Below are 24,121 nucleotides of genomic sequence, written 5' to 3'. Positions count from 1 at the left end.
CCTCTGCTCACCTACACACACACACACACACACACACCTCTGCTCACCTACACACACACACACACACCTCTGCTCACCTACACACACACACACACACACACACACACACACACACACACACACACCTCTGCTCACCTACACACACACACACACCTCTGCTCACCTACACACACACACACACACACACCTCTGCTCACCTACACACACACACCTCTGCTCACCTACACACACACACCTCTGCTCACCTACACACACACACACACACACCTCTGCTCACCTACACACACACACACCTCTGCTCACCTACACACACACACACACACACACACACCTCTGCTCACCTACACACACACACACACACCTCTGCTCACCTACACACACACACACACACACACCTCTGCTCACCTACACACACACACACACACACACCTCTGCTCACCTACACACACACACACCTCTGCTCACCTACACACACACACACACACACACCTCTGCTCACCTACACACACACACACACCTCTGCTCACCTACACACACACACACACACACACACCTCTGCTCACCTACACACACACACACACACCTCTGCTCACCTACACACACACACACACACACACACACACCTCTGCTCACCTACACACACACACACACACCTCTGCTCACCTACACACACACACACACACACCTCTGCTCACCTACACACACACACACACACACACACCTCTGCTCACCTACACACACACACACACACCTCTGATCACCTACACACACACACACACCTCTGATCACCTACACACACACATCTCTGATCACCTACACACACACACACTCCTCTGATCCCCTACACACACACACACACACATCTCTGATCACCTACACACACACACACACACACCTCTGATCACCTACACACACACACACACCTCTGATCACCTACACACACACATCTCTGATCACCTACACACACACACACACCTCTGATCACCTACACACACACACACACATCTCTGATCACCTACACACACACACACACCTCTGATCACCCACACACACACACACACCTCTGATCACCCACACACACACACACACACCTCTGATCACCCACACACACACACACACCTCTGATCACCTACACACACACACACACCTCTGATCACCCACACACACACACACACCTCTGATCACCTACACACACACACACACACACCTCTGATCACCTACACACACACACACACACCTCTGATCACCTACACACACACACACACACACACACCTCTGATCACCTACACACACACACACACCTCTGATCACCTACACACACACACACACCTCTGATCACCTACACACACACACATCTCTGATCACCTACACACACACACACACCTCTGATCACCCACACACACACACACACCTCTGCTCACCTACACACACACACACACACACCTCTGCTCACCTACACACACACACACACACACCTCTGCTCACCTACACACACACACACACCTCTGCTCACCTACACACACACACACACACACACCTCTGCTCACCTACACACACACACACACACACCTCTGCTCACCTACACACACACACACACACACACACACACACCTCTGCTCACCTACACACACACACACACACACCTCTGCTCACCTACACACACACACACACACACCTCTGCTCACCTACACACACACACACACACACACACACACCTCTGCTCACCTACACACACACACACACCTCTGCTCACCTACACACACACACACACCTCTGCTCACCTACACACACACACACACACCTCTGCTCACCTACACACACACACACACACCTCTGCTCACCTACACACACACACACACACACACACCTCTGCTCACCTACACACACACACACACACACACACCTCTGCTCACCTACACACACACACACACACACACCTCTGCTCACCTACACACACACACACACACACACACACCTCTGATCACCTACACACACACACACACCTCTGATCACCCACACACACACACACACCTCTGATCACCTACACACACACACACACCTCTGATCACCTACACACACACACACACCTCTGATCACCCACACACACACACACACACCTCTGATCACCTACACACACACACACACACACACACACCTCTGATCACCTACACACACACACACACCTCTGATCACCTACTCACACCTCTGATCACCTACACACACACACACACACACCTCTGATCACCCACACACACACACACCTCTGATCACCTACTCACACCTCTGATCACCTACACACACACACACACACCTCTGATCACCTACACACACACACACACACACACCTCTGATCACCTACACACACACACACACACCTCTGATCACCTACTCACACCTCTGATCACCTACACACACACACACACACCTCTGATCACCTACACACACACACACACACCTCTGATCACCTACTCACACCTCTGATCACCTACACACACACACACACACCTCTGATCACCTACACACACACACACACACACACACCTCTGATCACCTACTCACACCTCTGATCACCTACACACACACACACACACACACCTCTGATCACCTACACACACAAACACACACCTCTGATCACCTACACACACACACACACACACACCTCTGATCACCTACTCACACCTCTGATCACCTACACACACACACACACACACACCTCTGATCACCTACACACACACACACACACACACACCTCTGATCACCTACACACACACACACCTCTGATTACCTACACACACACACACACCTGATCAGCTACACACACACACACACCTCTGATCAGCTACACACACACACACACACCTCTGATCACCTACACACACACACACCTCTGATCACCTACACACACACACCTCTGATCACCTACACACACACACACCTCTGATCACCTACACACACACACCTCTGATCACCTACACACACACACACCTCTGATCACCTACACACACACACCTCTGATCACCTACACACACACACCCCTCTGATCACCTACACACACACACACCTCTGATCACCTACACACACACACACACACCTCTGATCACCTACACACACACACCTCTGATCACCTACACACACACACACCTCTGATCACCTACACACACACACACCTCTGATCACCTACACACACACACACCTCTGATCACCTACACACACACACACACCTCTGATCACCTACACACACACACACACACACCTCTGATCACCTACACACACACACACACACACACACACATCTCTGATCACCTACACACACACACACCTACACACACCTGTACACACCTACACACACCTGTACACACCTACACACACTAGTACACAGTGATACACACTTACACACACTAGTACACAGTGACACACCTACACACTCTAGTACACACCTACACACACCTGTACACACCTACACACACCTGTACACACCTACACACACTAGTACACAGTGACACACACCTACACACTCTAGTACACACCTACACACTCTAGTACACACCTACACACACCTGTACACACCTACACACACCTGTACACACCTACACACACTAGTACACAGTGACACACACCTACACACTCTAGTACACACCTACACACACCTGTACACCCCTACACACACCTGTACACACCTACACACACCTGTACACACCTACACACACTAGTACACAGTGACACACACCTACACACTCTAGTACACACCTACACACACCTGTACACACCTACACACACTAGTACACACTGACACACACCTACACACACCTGTACACACCTACACACACTAGTACACAGTGACACACACCTGTACACACCGACACACACTACTACACAGTGACACACACCTACACACACCTGTACACACCTACACACACTAGAACACAGTGACACACACCTGTACACACCTACACACACTAGTACACAGTGACACACACCTACACACACCTGTACACACCTACACACACCTGTACACACCTACACACACTAGAACACAGTGACACACACCTGTACACACCTACACACACTAGTACACAGTGACACACACCTACACACACCTGTACACACCTACACACACTAGAACACAGTGACACACACCTGTACACACCTACACACACTAGTACACAGTGACACACACCTGTACACACCTACACACACCTGTACACACCTACACACACTAGAACACAGTGACACACACCTGTACACACCTACACACACTAGTACACAGTGACACACACCTACACTCACCTGTACACACCTACACACTCTAGTACACACCTGTACACACCTACACACACTACTACACAGTGACACACACCTACACACTCTAGTACACAGTGACACACACCTGTACACACCTACACACTCTACACACCTACACACACCTGTACACACCTACACACACTAGTACACAGTGACACACACCTACACTCACCTGTACACACCTACACACTCTAGTACACAGTGACACACATCTACACACACCTACACACTCTAGTACACAGTGACACACAACTACACACACCTGTACACACCTACACTCTAGTACACAGTGACACACCTGTACCCACCTGCACACACTAGTACACACCTACACACACTAGTACACAGTGACACACATCTACACACACCTGTACACACCTATACACTCTAGTACAAACCTGTATATACCTACACACACTAGTACACAGTGACACACACCTACACACACTTGTATACACCTACACACTCTAGTACACAGTGACACACACCTACACACTCTAGTACACAGTGACACACACCTGTACACACCGACACACACTACTACACAGTGACACACACCTACACACACCTGTACACACCTACACACTCTAGTACACACCTACACACACCTGTACACACCTACACACACTAGTACACAGTGACACACACCTACACTCACCTGTACACACCTACACACTCTAGTACACACCTGTACACACCTACACACACTAGAACACAGTGACACACACACCTACACACACTTGTATACACCTACACACACTTACACAGTGACACACACCTACACACTCTAGTACACAGTGACACACACCTGTACACACCGACACACACTAGTACACAGTGACACACACCTACACTCACCTGTACACACCTACACACTCTAGTACACCCCTGTACACACCTACACACACTAGAACACAGTGACACACACACCTACACACTCTAATACACACCTACACACACCTGTACACACCTACACACACTAGTACACAGTGACACACACCTGTACACACCGACACACACTAGTACACAGTGACACACACCTACACACTCTAGTACACACCTACACACACCTGTACACACCTACACTCTAGTACACAGTGACACACCTGTACCCACCTACACACCTGTACCCACCTGCACACACTAGTATTCAGTGGCACACACACCTACACACATTAGTACACACCTACACACACCTGTACACACCTACACACCTGTACCCACCTGCACACACTAGTATTCAGTGGCACACACACCTGTACACACCTACACACTCTAGTACACACCTACACACACCTGTACACACCTACACACATTAGTACACACCTACACACACTACTACACAGTGACACACACCTACACACTCTAGTACACACCTACACACACCTGTACACACCTACACACACTAGTACACAGTGACACACACCTACACACTCTAGTACACAGTGACACACACCTGTACACACCGACACACACTAGTACACAGTGACACACACCTACACACACCTGTACACACCTACACACTCTAGTACACACCTACACACACCTGTACACACCTACACACTCTAGTACACACCTACACACACCTGTACACACCTACACACACTAGTACACAGTGACACACCTACACACACTAGTACACAGTGACACACCTACACACACTTGTATACACCTACACACTCTAGTACACAGTGACACACACCTGTACACACCGACACACACTAGTACACAGTGACACACATCTACACACACCTACACACTCTAGTACACACCTACACACACCTGTACACACCTACACACCTGTACCCACCTGCACACACTAGTATTCAGTGGCACACACACCTGTACACACCTACACACACCTGTACACACCTACACACACAGTGCTTGTTTCAGTGGTGTAGCAGTGGGAGTGTCAGGACTGAAGACCATCAGTCAGACATGCTCATTAGAATATTTGACCACGCCCACATCCACTCTAAGCAATATTATTCAAGTACCTCGCTCTCTGCACTCTCCAGGCCGTCCCGACAGCGCAGATCCCTCGTGGGTGTGGCCAACAGCACTATACCCTCCTTCCTGACCACACCCTCCCCCCTCCCAAGCCTGCGTCCGGAGGAGGGGGCGGAGCCAAATAAGATTGTTCAGTTTGTCTATGGTAAGGAATCGACAGTGATATCCAACCTGAGACACTTCACCAGCTACCAGATCGAGATTCATGCCTGCAACAACCATCCAGGTGACCCCGAGCGCTGCAGCATGGCCGCCTATGTCAGCGCACGCACCTTACCTGAGGGTACACACACACATACACACACACACACACACAATGCAATAGCTACTTAACAGACTGCAGGTATCATGTATGTAATCGTAATCATTTCTAATATAGCTTTCCTAGCTGCTGGCTGTGGCATTATGAGCATTATTCTATAATGTCTGTGTGTGTGTGTGTGTGTGTTTCAGATCACGCTGATGACATTCTCGGACAGATTCTGTTTAATGTTGTTGATTATTCAGTGCACATCAGGTGGGCGGAGCCAAAAGCCCCAAATGGCATGATCATACTGTACGAGGTGAACTACAAGAGACTGGGAGATACAGAGGTGCACACACACACACACACACACCTGATTTAACAGTACACTAAATATACACTTCTGAAATGAATATATGCTATAAAAATTATACCATTATGCCATTTTTTAGAATTAGTCTGATAGTGTGTGTGTGTGTGTGTGTTTTACAGGAGCTGAGTCACTGTGTGTCCAGGAAGCAGTACATCAGTGATGGTGGCTGCAGGTTGCGAGTGGTGCATCCTGGCAATTACACTGTGCGAATCCGAGCAACATCACTGACAGGAAATGGGTCCTGGACAGAACCTGCATACTTTTATGTCAAAGATCTCCGTATGCAACACACACGCGCACACACCATGCCCTATACTATAACTTATCATATGTTTGTAGCCCTGTATTTATGCTCTGTGTGTGTGTGTGTGTGTGTGTGTGTTTAGGTGTGGATCCGTCAAACATGTTAAAGATTATCGTGGTCCCGGTGGTGTGTGTTGTGCTGGTGGTGCTGGTGGCCATAACTGGATTTATCATGTTCAGAAAGAAGTGAGTGTTAAAGCTGGGAGTGACTGCGTTAAATCACTCATTACCTGTGCTACTGTAGCATTATGCTAATAGTATAATAATCCACTTTGTGTGTGTGTGTGTGTGTGTGTGTGTGTGTTAGGCAAGCAGAAGGACCAACTGGACGTCTGTACACTTCACCAAATCCAGAATATCTCAGTCCAGATGAAAGTAATAATTAATAACTACAAAATTAATGTAATGTAATAATAGCCAGTACAGTATATGTAACTATAGGTGTGTGTGTGTACAGTGTACGAGCCGGATGAGTGGGAGGTGGCTCGGGAGAAGATCACCCTGCTGCGTGAGCTGGGTCAGGGCTCATTTGGGATGGTGTATGAGGGCGTGGCCCGTGAGGTGGTGAAGGGGGAGGCTCAGACACGCGTCGCGGTGAAGACCGTTAACGAGGCGGCCAGCCTCCGAGAGAGGATCGAGTTCCTCAATGAGGCCTCCGTCATGAAGGCTTTCAGCTGTCACCATGTGGTAAACTAATACATTCACCTCTATTCCAAACTGAATAATGAACACAAACACACACACATTTACACACACACACAAACACACATTTACACACACTTATACACACATTTACACACACACACAAACACACATTTACACACACACTCATACACACATTTACACATGCACTACACACAAACACACATTTACACACACACTCATACACACATTTACACATGCACTACACACAAACACACATTTACACACACACTCATACACACATTTACACACACACTCATACACACATTTACACACACACTGATACACACATTTACACACACTGATACACACATTTACACACACACTCATACACACATTTACACATGCACTACACACAAACACACATTTACACACACACTCATACACACATTTACACACACACTCATACACACATTTACACATGCACTACACACAAACACACATTTACACACACACTCATACACACATTTACACACACACTCATACACACATTTACACACACACTGATACACACATTTACACATGCACTACACACAAACACACATTTACACACACACTGATACACACATTTACACACACACTCATACACACATTTACACATGCACTACACACAAACACACATTTACACACACACTCATACACACATTTACACATGCACTACACACAAACACACATTTACACACACACTCATACACACATTTACACACACACTCATACACACATTTACACACACACTCATACACACATTTACACATGCACTACACTCATACACACATTTACACACACACTCATACACACATTTACACACACACTGATACACACATTTACACACACACTGATACACACATTTACACACACACTCATACACACATTTACACACACACTCATACACACATTTACACACACACTCATACACACATTTACACATGCACTACACACAAACACACATTTACACATGCACTACACACAAACACACATTTACACACACACTCATACACACATTTACACATGCACTACACACAAACACACATTTACACACACACTCATACACACATTTACACATGCACTACACACAAACACACATTTACACACACACTGATACACACATTTACACACACACTCATACACACATTTACACACACACTCATACACACATTTACACACACACTGATACACACATTTACACACACACTGATACACACATTTACACACACACTGATACACACATTTACACACACACTGATACACACATTTACACATGCACTACACACAAACACACATTTACACACACACTGATACACACATTTACACACACACTCATACACACATTTACACATGCACTACACACAAACACACATTTACACACACACTCATACACACATTTACACATGCACTACACACAAACACACATTTACACACACACTCATACACACATTTACACATGCACTACACACAAACACACATTTACACACACACTCATACACACATTTACACATGCACTACACACAAACACACATTTACACACACACTCATACACACATTTACACACACACTCATACACACATTTACACATGCACTACACACAAACACACATTTACACACACACTCATACACACATTTACACACACACTCATACACACATTTACACATGCACTACACACAAACACACATTTACACACACACTCATACACACATTTACACACACACTCATACACACATTTACACATGCACTACACTCATACACACATTTACACACACACTCATACACACATTTACACACACACTCATACACACATTTACACACACACTCATACACACATTTACACACACACTGATACACACATTTACACACACACTGATACACACATTTACACACACACTGATACACACATTTACACACACACTGATACACACATTTACACACACACTGATACACACATTTACACATGCACTACACACAAACACACATTTACACACACACACACACATTTACACACACACTCATACACACATTTACACATGCACTACACACAAACACACATTTACACACACACTCATACACACATTTACACATGCACTACACACAAACACACATTTACACACACACTCATACACACATTTACACATGCACTACACACAAACACACATTTACACACACACTCATACACACATTTACACATGCACTACACACAAACACACATTTACACACACACTCATACACACATTTACACACACACTCATACACACATTTACACATGCACTACACACAAACACACATTTACACACACACTCATACACACATTTACACACACACTCATACACACATTTACACATGCACTACACTCATACACACATTTACACACACACTTATACACACATTTACACACACACTCATACACACATTTACACACACACTCATACACACATTTACACACACACTGATACACACATTTACACACACACTGATACACACATTTACACACACACTGATACACACATTTACACACACACTCATACACACATTTACACACACACTCATACACACATTTACACACACACTCATACACACATTTACACACACACTCATACACACATTTACACACACACTGATACACACATTTACACATGCACTACACATAAACACACATTTACACACACACTGATACACACATTTACACACACACTCATACACACATTTACACATGCACTACACACAAACACACATTTACACACACTCATACACACATTTACACACACACTCATACACACATTTACACACACACTGATACACACATTTACACACACACTCATACACACATTTACACATGCACTACACACAAACACACATTTACACACACACTGATACACACATTTACACACACACTCATACACACATTTACACATGCACTACACACAAACACACATTTACACACACACTCATACACACATTTACACACACACTCATACACACATTTACACATGCACTACACACAAACACACATTTACACACACACTCATACACACATTTACACACACACACAAACACACATTTACACACACACTGATACACACATTTACACACACACTCATACACACATTTACACACACACACAAACACACATTTACACACACACTCATACACACATTTACACACACACACAAACACACATTTACACACACACTCATACACACATTTACACACACACTCATACACACATTTACACACACACACAAACACACATTTACACACACACTCATACACACATTTACACACACACTCATACACACATTTACACACACACTCATACACACATTTACACACACACACATACACACATTTACACACACACTCATACACACATTTACACACACACACAAACACACATTTACACACACTCATACACACATTTACACACACACTCATACACACATTTACACATGCACTACACACAAACACACATTTACACACACACTCATACATACATTTACACACACTCATACACACATTTACACACACACTGATACACACATTTACACACACACTCATACACACACACAAACACACATTTACACACACACTGATACACACATTTACACACACACTCATACACACATTTACACATGCACTACACACAAACACACATTTACACACACACTCATACACACATTTACACATGCACTACACACAAACACACATTTACACACACACTCATACACACATTTACACATGCACTACACACAAACACACATTTACACACACTCATACACACATTTACACATGCACTACACACAAACACACATTTACACACACACTCATACACACATTTACACACACACTCATACACACATTTACACATGCACTACACACAAACACACATTTACACACACACTCATACACACATTTACACACACACAAACACACATTTACACACACACTGATACACACATTTACACATGCACTACACACAAACACACATTTACACACACACTCATACACACATTTACACACACACTCATACACACATTTACACATGCACTACACACAAACACACATTTACACACACACTGATACACACATTTACACACACACTCATACACACATTTACACACACACTCATACACACATTTACACATGCACTACACACAAACACACATTTACACACACACTCATACACACATTTACACACACACTCATACACACATTTACACACACACTCATACACACATTTACACATGCACTACACACAAACACACATTTACACACACACTGATACACACATTTACACACACACTCATACACACATTTACACATGCACTACACACAACCACACATTTACACACACACTCATACACACATTTACACATGCACTACACACAAACACACATTTACACACACACTCATACACACATTTACACATGCACTACACACAAACACACATTTACACACACACTCATACACACATTTACACACACACTCATACACACATTTACACATGCACTACACACAAACACACATTTACACACACACTCATACACACATTTACACACACACACAAACACATTTACACACACACTCATACACACATTTACACACACACACAAACACACATTTACACACACACTCATACACACATTTACACACACACAAACACACATTTACACACACACTCATACACACATTTACACACACACACAAACACACATTTACACACACACACAAACACACATTTACACACACACTCATACACACATTTACCCACACACACAAACACACATTTACACACACACTCATACACACATTTACACACACACACATACACACATTTACACACACACTCATACACACATTTACACACACACACAAACACACATTTACACACACTCATACACACATTTACACACACACTCATACACACATTTACACATGCACTACACACAAACACACATTTACACACACACATACATACATTTACACACACTCATACACACATTTACACACACACTCGTACACACATTTACACACACACTGATACACACATTTACACACACACTCATACACACATTTACACATGCACTACACACAATCACACATTTACACACACACTGATACACACATTTACACACACACTCATACACACATTTACACATGCACTACACACAAACACACATTTACACACACACTCATACACACATTTACACACACTCATACACACATTTACACATGCACTACACACAAACACACATTTACACACACACTCATACACACATTTACACACACACTCATACACACATTTACACACACACTCATACACACATTTACACACACACTCATACACACATTTACACACACACTCATACACACATTTACACACACACTGATACACACATTTACACACACACTCATACACACATTTACACATGCACTACACACAAACACACATTTACACACACACTGATACACACATTTACACACACACTCATACACACATTTACACATGCACTACACACAACCACACATTTACACACACACTCATACACACATTTACACATGCACTACACACAAACACACATTTACACACACACTCATACACACATTTACACACACACAAACACACATTTACACACACACTGATACACACATTTACACACACACACTCATACACACATTTACACACACACATTTACACACACACTCATACACACATTTACACACACACACAAACACACATTTACACACACACTCATACACACATTTACACACACACTCATACACACAAATCTTGTGTTTGGAGCTCTGAATTTTCTAGTGTTTGTTGTCTGTGTAAAGAGCACACAGGTGAACAGATTTTAGATGTACCTGTATCTGTGTGGGCGGAGCCTGATGTGTGTGAACTGAATTTCCTTCTCTGTGTTCTGATTGGCTCCCTGACTTTAACAGTCCTGACAGAACACCTTAAAGCTCCTGTGTGGGACACTGGGTGAGACGTGTCTGTCTTATAACTGCTTTCTGATTGGCTGATTAGGTGAGGCTGCTGGGTGTGGTCTCTAAAGGCCAGCCCACTCTGGTGGTGATGGAGCTGATGACCCACGGAGATCTGAAGAGCTACCTGCGCCGTCTCCGCCCTGATTCTGAGGTACACACACACACGTCTAGGATAACATTCTACCTTTGATGTGTGAAGTATATTTTAGTGTGTGTGTGTGTGTGTGTGATATCAGAATAACCCAGGCCGCCCCCCCCCCACACTGAGGGAGATGATACAGATGGCAGCTGAGATTGCAGATGGAATGGCGTATCTCAACGCTAAGAAGTTTGTGCACAGAGACCTAGCGGCCAGGAACTGCATGGTGTCCGAAGACTACACGGTCAAGATCGGTGGTAACCATGGCAACACTCAAATAACACAACAACAATAAGACCTATATCTGTAACTACAACAATAACCACACAATCTCTAATGGAAAATAAATCACTATAAATCTCCACAAATCTGTGTGTGTGTGTGTGATGAAGACTTCGGTATGACGAGGGACATCTACGAGACAGATTATTACAGGAAGGGAGGTAAAGGACTGCTTCCTGTCAGATGGATGGCACCCGAGTCTCTGAAGGACGGAGTGTTTACTGCACACTCGGACTGCTGGTGAGTGTGTGTGTGTGTGTGTGTGTGTGTGTGTGTGTGAGATGTGGCATGTGTGCTGACGTGTAAACACGGCTGTGCAGGTCCTTCGGCGTGGTCCTGTGGGAGATTAGCACGCTAGCCGAGCAGCCCTATCAGGGTCTCTCTAACGAGCAGGTGCTGAAGTTTGTGATGGACGGAGGATTTCTGGAGCGTCCAGATAACTGTCCAGACAGACTGTGAGTGTCCAAAAACTGACTAACCCTTAATGTCTGCCTGTTGCCATAGTGACATTCCCACTTTGTACCCACTGTAGACAACAGTCACTAGATAAATCTGTTAACTGGATATTAATTGTTGTGCAGGTGTGTGTAATGTTGGTGTGTATTATTGAGTGTGTGTGTGTAATGTTGGTGTGTATTATTGAGTGTGTGTGTGTAATGTTGGTGTGTATTATTGAGTGTGTGTAATGTTGGTGTGTATTATTGAGTGTGTGTAGTGTTGGTGTGTATTATTGAGTGTGTGTGTGTAATGTTGGTGTGTATTATTGAGTGTGTGTGTGTAGTGTTGGTGTGTATTATTGAGTGTGTGTGTGTGTGTGTGTAGTGTTGGTGTGTATAATTGAGTGTGTGTGTAGTGTTGGTGTGTATTATTGAGTGTGTGTGTGTGTAGTGTTGGTGTGTATTATTGAGTGTGTGTGTGTGTGTAGTGTTGGTGTGTATTATTGAGTGTGTGTGTGTAGTGTTGGTGTGTATTATTGAGTGTGTGTGTGTAGTGTTGGTGTGTATTATTGAGTGTGTGTGTGTGTGTAGTGTTGGTGTGTATTATTGAGTGTGTGTGTGTGTAGTGTTGGTGTGTATTATTGAGTGTGTGTGTGTGTAGTGTTGGTGTGTATTATTGAGTGTGTGTGTGTGTAGTGTTGGTGTGTATTATTGTGTGTGTGTGTGTGTGTGTGTAGTGTTGGTGTGTATTATTGAGTGTGTGTGTGCGTGGTGTTGGTGTGTATTATTGAGTGTGTGTGTGTGTGTGTGTAGTGTTGGTGTGTATTATTGAGTGTGTGTGTGTAATGTTGGTGTGTATTATTGAGTGTGTGTGTGTAATGTTGGTGTGTATTATTGAGTGTGTGTGTGTAATGTTGGTGTGTATTATTGAGTGTGTGTGTGTGTGTAGTGTTGGTGTGTATTATTGAGTGTGTGTGTGTAATGTTGGTGTGTATTATTGAGTGTGTGTGTGTGTAGTGTTGGTGTGTATTATTGAGTGTGTGTGTGTGTAGTGTTGGTGTGTATTATTGAGTGTGTGTGTAGTGTTGGTGTGTATTATTGAGTGTGTGTGTGTGTAGTGTTGGTGTGTATTATTGAGTGTGTGTGTGTATTATTGTGTGTGTGTGTAGTGTTGGTGTGTATTATTGAGTGTGTGTGCGTGGTGTTGGTGTGTATTATTGAGTGTGTGTGTGTAATGTTGGTGTGTATTATTGAGTGTGTGTGTGTAGTGTTGGTGTGTATTATTGAGTGTGTGTGTGTGTAGTGTTGGTGTGTATTATTGAGTGTGTGTGTGTGTAGTGTTGGTGTGTGTGTGTGTGTAGTGTTGGTGTGTATTATTGAGTGTGTGTGTGTAGTGTTGGTGTGTATTATTGAATGTGTGTGTGTGTGTGTAGTGTTGGTGTGTATTATTGAGTGTGTGTGTGTGTGTGTGTGTGTGTGTGTAGTATTGGTGTGTATTATTGAGTGTGTGTGTGTAGTGTTGGTGTGTATTATTGAGTGTGTGTGTGTAGTGTTGGTGTGTATTATTGAGTGTGTGTGTGTAGTGTTGGTGTGTATTATTGAGTGTGTGTGTGTAGTGTTGGTGTGTATTATTGAGTGTGTGTGTGTAATGTTGGTGTGTATTATTGAGTGTGTGTGTGTAGTGTTGGTGTGTATTATTGAGTGTGTGTGTGTAGTGTTGGTGTGTATTATTGAGTGTGTGTGTGTGTGTGTGTGTGTAGTGTTGAGTGTGTATTATTGAGTGTGTGTGTGTGTGTAGTGTTGAGTGTGTGTGTGTGTGTATTATTGTGTGTGTGTGTAGTGTTGGTGTGTATTATTGAGTGTGTGTGTGTGTGTAGTGTTGGTGTGTATTATTGAGTGTGTGTGTGTGTGTGTAGTGTTGGTGTGTATTATTGAGTGTGTGTGTGTAGTGTTGGTGTGTATTATTGAGTGTGTGTGTGTAGTGTTGGTGTGTATTATTGAGTGTGTGTGTGGTGTGTGTAGTGTTGGTGTGTATTATTGAGTGTGTGTGTGTAGTGTTGGTGTGTATTATTGAGTGTGTGTGTAGTGTTGGTGTGTATTATTGAGTGTGTGTGTGTGTGTGTGTGTATTATTGTGTGTGTGTGTAGTGTTGGTGTGTATTATTGAGTGTGTGTGTGTAGTTCGTCACACTGCGTGTGTGTCACAGACAATAAACAATGAAAATCACAAGAAGCAATGAATCATTTTATTTTGCCACATCAGATCCAACATCAGCACATCTGCATGTAAACATCTGGACAGTCTAGACCCTAAGGTCCATCTATCATACACCCTCCACAGTGCACTTCACCTGCACTACACTAGAGTGGGATCATAGACACAAGCAGTGTGCTGGAGATATTCTAAACATGTCCTATATCTGAAAGTGTGTGTAATAGTGTGTGTGTGTGTGTGTGTGTGTGTGTGTGTAGTCACAGTCTGATGCAGATGTGTTGGCACTACAACCCGAAGCTGCGTCCGGTGTTTCAGGAGATCATTGAGATGTTGAGAGACGAGCTCCATCCCTCCTTCAGTGATCTGTCCTTCTTCTACAGCGAGGAGAACCGGACGCGCACGCGGGACAGCGACGACTTCGACATGGACGTGGAGAACATGGAGAGCATCCCTCTGTCCTCCTACAGCCCCGGGGACGAGGGGGACGAGGGGACGTATGAAGGACTCATCCCCTACACACACATGAACGGGGAGAAGAAAAACGGGCGTGTTCTCTCGCTCCCTCGCTCCAGTCCTTCCTAATGCAGCATCAGCACCACATGGCCCCGCCCCCTTCCCCAATGTAACAAGCTAGCTTAGATTTATTTTTCTTCTTCACTGGTTTTTATACACCCACTTTTTTAATCACTTCCTGTTTTTCCATTGGACACGCCTAGTTCTGGACTGAAGGCCGTGTCGCAACCGCTTGCTAAGTTACGTAACCGTACATAAACCAGCGTTTAGCTAAAGAGGACAGCGGGATGTGAAGCACAAGACCTGCAGCTATCTAGATAGCTCTTCTTTTAAGGGCGGGGCTTAAGTTAAATATAATCCATTTAATTACAGACATGATCATCATTTCATCATTTAAAATACTTTATTATTTTTTCACAAAGCTAGCCAGACACACCAGCATTATCTGGCTAAGTCGCTAACGCAGTAGATGCCTGCAGTTACGTGGCTAGCCTCGCTTCCCCGCAGGACAGACCCGCACGTCGGTGTCACGTGACCGAGTCTGTGTGGACGAGCAAGCTTTATCTTAAGCTCCGCCCAGGACCTCCTGTCAATCAAACAAACCAAGAAGTATCAACACTCTGTTTCAGAAAATGTAGCAAATGATATCGTTTATCACTCAGTAAAGAGCAGTGCATTATGGGTAAGACACTCAGTAAAGAGCAGTGCATTATGGGTAAGACACTCAGTAAAGAGCAGTGCATTATGGGTAAGGCGCTCAGTAAAGAGCAGTGCATTATGGGTAAGGCGCTCAGTAAAGAGCAGTGCATTATGGGTAAGGCGCTCAGTAAAGAGCAGTGCATTATGGGTAAGGCGCTCAGTAAAGAGCAGTGCATTATGGGTAAGGCGCTCAGTAAAGAGCAGTGCATTATGGGTAAGGCGCTCAGTAAAGAGCAGTGCATTATGGGTAAGGCGCTCAGTAAAGAGCAGTGCATTATGGGTAAGGCGCTCAGTAAAGAGCAGTGCATTATGGGTAAGACACTCAGTAAAGAGCAGTGCATTATGGGTAAGACGCTCAGTAAAGAGCAGTGCATTATGGGTAAGACGCTCAGTAAAGAGCAGTGCATTATGGGTAATAACGTGTACCGTGTGGCTCTCCTGGTGTGTATTATAGCAGCTGCACTCATCATTTTATACTCAACCAGAAGGACGCTGAGAGTGCCACGCCCCTAACGACGAACAAACTGTGAACAAACTGTGGACCTTCCACCAATCAGGAGGCTGCATCACTGCGGTCAGTCGCTCCACAGAGAAATGAGAGAGTTTCTGCGTTTCTGTCCAAAATCCTCCCGGCTTACACTGACCTCTCTCTCTCTCTCTCTCTCTCTCTCTCTCTCTCTCTCTCTCTCTGTCTGTGTCTGTCTGTCTCTTTCTCTCTCTCTCTCTCACTCTCTCTCTCTGTCTGTCTGTCTCTTTCTCTCTCTCTCTTTCTCTCTCCCTGTCTCTCTCTCTTTCTCTCTCTCTCTCTCTCTCTCTCTCTCTTTCTCCCTGTCTGTCGCTCGCTCTCTCTCTGTCTGTCTCTCTCTCTCTCTTTCTCTGTCTGTCTCTCTCTGTCTGTCTCTCGCTCTCTCTCTCTCTGTCTGTCTCTCGCTCACTCTCTCTCTCTCTGTTTGTCTCTCACTCTCTGTCTGTCTGTCTCTCTCTTTCTCTCTCTCTCTTTCTCTTTTCCATATTTAAGTACAGAATTTTTGCATCCCTTTTGAATGAAGAACATTGACACCAGCAAGACGTCAGTCCCTTCATCATCATCATCATGTGGAACATCTTCATAAACATGAAACAGAACTTCATCCAGTTTACACCCCAGTTGTTTCCTCCTGATAGACCCCGCCCCCTGTCTCTGGTCAGTTGACTCCGCCCAGTTCCTTGGCCAGTCTGTGGTTATTTTGTTCTGTTCTTCTGTTCACGGTCATCTTGTTGCAGGAGAATCATTTTATAGATGAATCTTAAACCAGAATGACTTTTTTTTCCTGCAGAAATTAATGAAGGATGAAAACTTTTGCATGTCTCTCACTGTTTTTTTTTATATTTATCCCTCATCTGACTCTTTATCTGCCCTTTATCTCTCTCTTTTCCCTAGAGAGAGATATATACTGTATAATGTCTCTTTTTACTTTTCTTTGTAATTTTGGCTTTCAGTCTCTCTCTCTCTCTCTCCCATCCCCCCCCCCCCCGGTTCAGTATTGTTGTCCACACAGAATGACTGATGAAAGTGTTTGGACTGTATTTATGTTTTTCTTTATTATCTCTGTGTTAAAGCTGAAGGACACTATACAACTGTCTATCACTCAATGGTACACACACACACACACACACACACACACACGTTCCTACTGACCTCAGAGCCTTGCCGTTACGTTGTTAAATGGGGGGCGTGTCCTGATGCTGTGACGCGTTACCATGACAACAACAGAGAGAAGATTTTACTATTCAAAGTCGAACCCTTCAGCGCCGGCACGCCTCAGAGGACGGACTCGCGAGCGGTCAGAGCTCGCTGTCGTAGCCTTAACGTGAGCGACGTGTTCGGTTTGAGTCACTGCCAGTGAAGTGGTGGTTTATATCCCTGACCCCTGATTCACAGTTTTGAGTTTATTTATATTTTTAATGACAGTTACATAAGCTTGTGTTGTTGAGTTGTTGCCATGGTGATGATGCTCTGATGTCTCTAGATTAAAGTTCAGCTAAAATGTAAATGTATTAAATGTTAAGCATCTGTGTGTGTGTGTGTGTGTGTGTGTGGGTAAACAGATCTGACCAGTAGATGCTGCTTTGATAAATTTATTGGGTTATAAATGAGGTGCACCTTCTTTATTATTGTTATTATTGTTATTATTATTATTATCATCTTTTTTCTAATCCTGAGATCATACTCTTCCTCTTCCCCACATGTTGTAGACACCTGAGTCTCCAGGTGTTCATAGATTTCTGCTGTTAATAAAGCAGAGCTGCGTTCTGATTGGCCGAGAGCGAGGAGAAGATTAAACACATAACCCACTTCCAGCAGAGAACATGGTGGTGTTCTGATGATCATTTCTGTCTTACATCATCATATTAATATCAGGAACACTGCAGGTGTGATATCTTCTACAACACACACACACACGGACCCCTGACCATCACACCATGGGTTTGTCCTGGTCCTGGTCCTAATCCATGAGGAGTTGCCCCTCTCAGTGGCTACAACCTCTTGCAGGATGTTCCTGGAGATTTGTGTGGGTTCAGGTGAAGGTGCAGGAGTGAGGTCAGGCTACAGTCCACATTCATTTCATTCTTCTTCAGTGAGGTTGAGGTCAGGGCTCTGTGCTGGTTCCTCCACACCAAACCAACTGTGTAATGTACTTCTTCCCTGTAGCACTGGTGTTTCTCTGATCTCTGGAACCCAAACCCTCCAAAACAGCCTCGGACCACTCTCCAGCCTCCATCACACTCTACTTTAGGACTTCTGTGTTCTCCTGGCGTCCTGAAGCATGATTTATCCCGTGTTGGCCGCTCAGCACCCTGCCCTATATGTGTGCGTGTCTGATAAAGGTGGTGTCCAGTAACTGTCCCACATTTAAAGTCTCTTCAGTACGATCCATTCTCCTGCCACTGTGTCTGTGGAACCTGTGTGATCATGTGCTTGATATTTTACATCTTTTAGCAGTCAGTGAGGTTATCATTAGAGGGGATCTCCACACACCTGGACATACAGTGCATGTCCATTGTGCAGCTGAGGAAAGCATGAGCAGACCCAGAGATTTTAAACTATCTGTTTATCAGGTGCTGAAGGTTAGATCTTCTGCCCAGTTCTACACATTGATCAACATTTTCTTTTGAAAGTATCGTGTCCTCTGCGTATCGTGTCCTCTGCGTATCGTGTCCTCTGGGTATCGTGCCCTGTGCGTATCGTGTCCTCTGGGTATCGTGCCCTGTGCGTATCGTGTCCTCTGGGTATCGTGTCCTGTGCGTATCGTGTCCTCTGGGTATCGTGTCTTCTGCGTATCGTGTCCTCTGGGTATCGTGTCCTCTGGGTATCGTGTCCTCTGCGTATCGTGTCCTCTGGGTATCGTGTCCTCTGCGTATCGTGTCCTGTGCGTATCGTGTCCTCTGGGTATCGTGTCCTGTGCGTATCGTGTCCTGTGCGTATCGTGTCCTCTGCGTATCGTGTCCTCTGCGTATCGTGTCCTCTGGGTATCGTGTCCTGTGCGTATCTTGTCCTCTGGGTATCGTGTCCTGTGCGTATCGTGTTCTCTGGGTATCGTGTCCTGTGCGTATTGTGTCCTCTGGGTATCGTGTCCTCTGGGTATCGTGTCCTCTGCGTATCGTGTCCTCTGGGTATCGTGTCCTCTGCGTATCGTGTCCTCTGCGTATCGTGTCCTCTGGGTATCGTGTCCTGTGCGTATCGTGTCCTCTGGGTATCGTGTCCTCTGGGTATCGTGTCCTCTGGGTATCGTGTCCTCTGCGTATCGTGTCCTCTGGGTATCGTGTCCTGTGCGTATCGTGTCCTCTGGGTATCGTGTCCTGTGCGTATCGTGTCCTCTGGGTATCGTGTCCTGTGCGTATCTTGTCCTCTGGGTATCGTGTCCTCTGCGTATCGTGTCCTCTGGGTATCGTGTCCTGTGCGTATCGTGTCCTCTGGGTATCGTGTCCTCTGGGTATCGTGTCCTGTGCGTATCGTGTCCTGTGCGTATCGTGTCCTCTGGGTATCGTGTCCTGTGCGTATCGTGTCCTCTGGGTATCGTGTCCTCTGCGTATCGTGTCCTCTGGGTATCGTGTCCTCTGCGTATCGTGTCCTCTGGGTATCGTGTCCTCTGCGTATCGTGTCCTCTGGGTATCGTGTCCTGTGCGTATCGTGTCCTCTGCGTATCGTGTCCTCTGGGTATCGTGTCCTGTGCGTATCGTGTCCTCTGGGTATCGTGTCCTCTGGGTATCGTGTCCTGTGCGTATCGTGTCCTCTGGGTATCGTGTCCTCTGCGTATCGTGTCCTCTGGGTATCGTGTCCTCTGCGTATCGTGTCCTCTGGGTATCGTGTCCTCTGCGTATCGTGTCCTGTGCGTATCGTGTCCTCTGGGTATCGTGTCCTCTGGGTATCGTGTCCTCTGCGTATCGTGTCCTCTGGGTATCGTGTCCTGTGCGTATCGTGTCCTCTGGGTATCGTGTCCTCTGCGTATCGTGTCCTCTGGGTATCGTGTCCTCTGCGTATCGTGTCCTCTGGGTATCGTGTCCTCTGGGTATCGTGTCCTGTGCGTATCGTGTCCTCTGGGTATCGTGTCCTCTGGGTATCGTGTCCTCTGCGTATCGTGTCCTCTGCGTATCGTGTCCTCTGGGTATCGTGTCCTGTGCGTATCGTGTCCTCTGGGTATCGTGTCCTCTGCGTATCGTGTCCTCTGGGTATCGTGTCCTCTGGGTATCGTGTCCTCTGCGTATCGTGTCCTCTGGGTATCGTGTCCTGTGCGTATCGTGTCCTCTGGGTATCGTGTCCTGTGCGTATCGTGTCCTCTGGGTATCGTGTCCTGTGCGTATCTTGTCCTCTGGGTATCGTGTCCTCTGCGTATCGTGTCCTCTGGGTATCGTGTCCTGTGCGTATCGTGTCCTCTGGGTATCGTGTCCTCTGGGTATCGTGTCCTGTGCGTATCGTGTCCTGTGCGTATCGTGTCCTCTGGGTATCGTGTCCTGTGCGTATCGTGTCCTCTGGGTATCGTGTCCTCTGCGTATCGTGTCCTGTGCGTATCGTGTCCTCTGGGTATCGTGTCCTCTGCGTATCGTGTCCTCTGGGTATCGTGTCCTGTGCGTATCGTGTCCTGTGCGTATCGTGTCCTCTGGGTATCGTGTCCTGTGCGTATCGTGTCCTCTGGGTATCGTGTCCTGTGCGTATCGTGTCCTCTGGGTATCGTGTCCTCTGCGTATCGTGTCCTCTGGGTATCGTGTCCTCTGCGTATCGTGTCCTGTGCGTATCGTGTCCTCTGGGTATCGTGTCCTCTGGGTATCGTGTCCTCTGGGTATCGTGTCCTCTGCGTATCGTGTCCTCTGGGTATCGTGTCCTGTGCGTATCGTGTCCTCTGGGTATCGTGTCCTCTGCGTATCGTGTCCTCTGGGTATCGTGTCCTCTGCGTATCGTGTCCTCTGGGTATCGTGTCCTCTGGGTATCGTGTCCTGTGCGTATCGTGTCCTCTGGGTATCGTGTCCTCTGGGTATCGTGTCCTCTGCGTATCGTGTCCTGTGCGTATCGTGTCCTCTGGGTATCGTGTCCTCTGGGTATCGTGTCCTGTGCGTATCGTGTCCTCTGGGTATCGTGTCCTGTGCGTATCGTGTCCTCTGGGTATCGTGTCCTCTGCGTATCGTGTCCTGTGCGTATCGTGTCCTCTGGGTATCGTGTCCTGTGCGTATCGTGTCCTGTGCGTATCGTGTCCTGTGCGTATCGTGTCCTCTGGGTATCGTGTCCTGTGCGTATCGTGTCCTCTGGGTATCGTGTCCTCTGCGTATCGTGTCCTGTGCGTATCGTGTCCTCTGGGTATCGTGTCCTGTGCGTATCGTGTCCTCTGCGTATCGTGTCCTCTGGGTATCGTGTCCTCTGGGTATCGTGTCCTCTGCGTATCGT

General features: G+C 45.6%; 1 protein-coding gene across 1 annotated transcript in view; it reads left to right on the top strand.

The window, feature by feature from the left end:
• insra (insulin receptor a) overlaps positions 1-19,544 on the top strand; it is a 34,602-nt gene extending 15,058 nt beyond the window's left edge. Inside the window, exons 11-21 of the mRNA XM_058394528.1 lie at positions 6,324-6,598; positions 6,769-6,908; positions 7,052-7,211; positions 7,319-7,421; positions 7,543-7,610; positions 7,693-7,922; positions 13,961-14,071; positions 14,157-14,316; positions 14,452-14,581; positions 14,662-14,796; positions 17,250-19,544. Of these exons, the coding sequence (XP_058250511.1) occupies positions 6,324-6,598; positions 6,769-6,908; positions 7,052-7,211; positions 7,319-7,421; positions 7,543-7,610; positions 7,693-7,922; positions 13,961-14,071; positions 14,157-14,316; positions 14,452-14,581; positions 14,662-14,796; positions 17,250-17,574 (1,837 nt within the window). The 3' untranslated portion in view covers positions 17,575-19,544. The remainder of the gene's footprint in view (positions 1-6,323; positions 6,599-6,768; positions 6,909-7,051; positions 7,212-7,318; positions 7,422-7,542; positions 7,611-7,692; positions 7,923-13,960; positions 14,072-14,156; positions 14,317-14,451; positions 14,582-14,661; positions 14,797-17,249) is intronic.
• The last annotated feature ends 4,577 nt before the right edge of the window (positions 19,545-24,121 follow it).

Source organism: Hemibagrus wyckioides, linkage group LG07 (genome assembly GCF_019097595.1).
Source record: "Hemibagrus wyckioides isolate EC202008001 linkage group LG07, SWU_Hwy_1.0, whole genome shotgun sequence".
NCBI lineage: Eukaryota > Metazoa > Chordata > Actinopteri > Siluriformes > Bagridae > Hemibagrus > Hemibagrus wyckioides.
The sequence above is the reverse complement of the archived record's forward strand: the minus strand, read 5'-3'. Positions and strand labels throughout refer to the sequence as shown.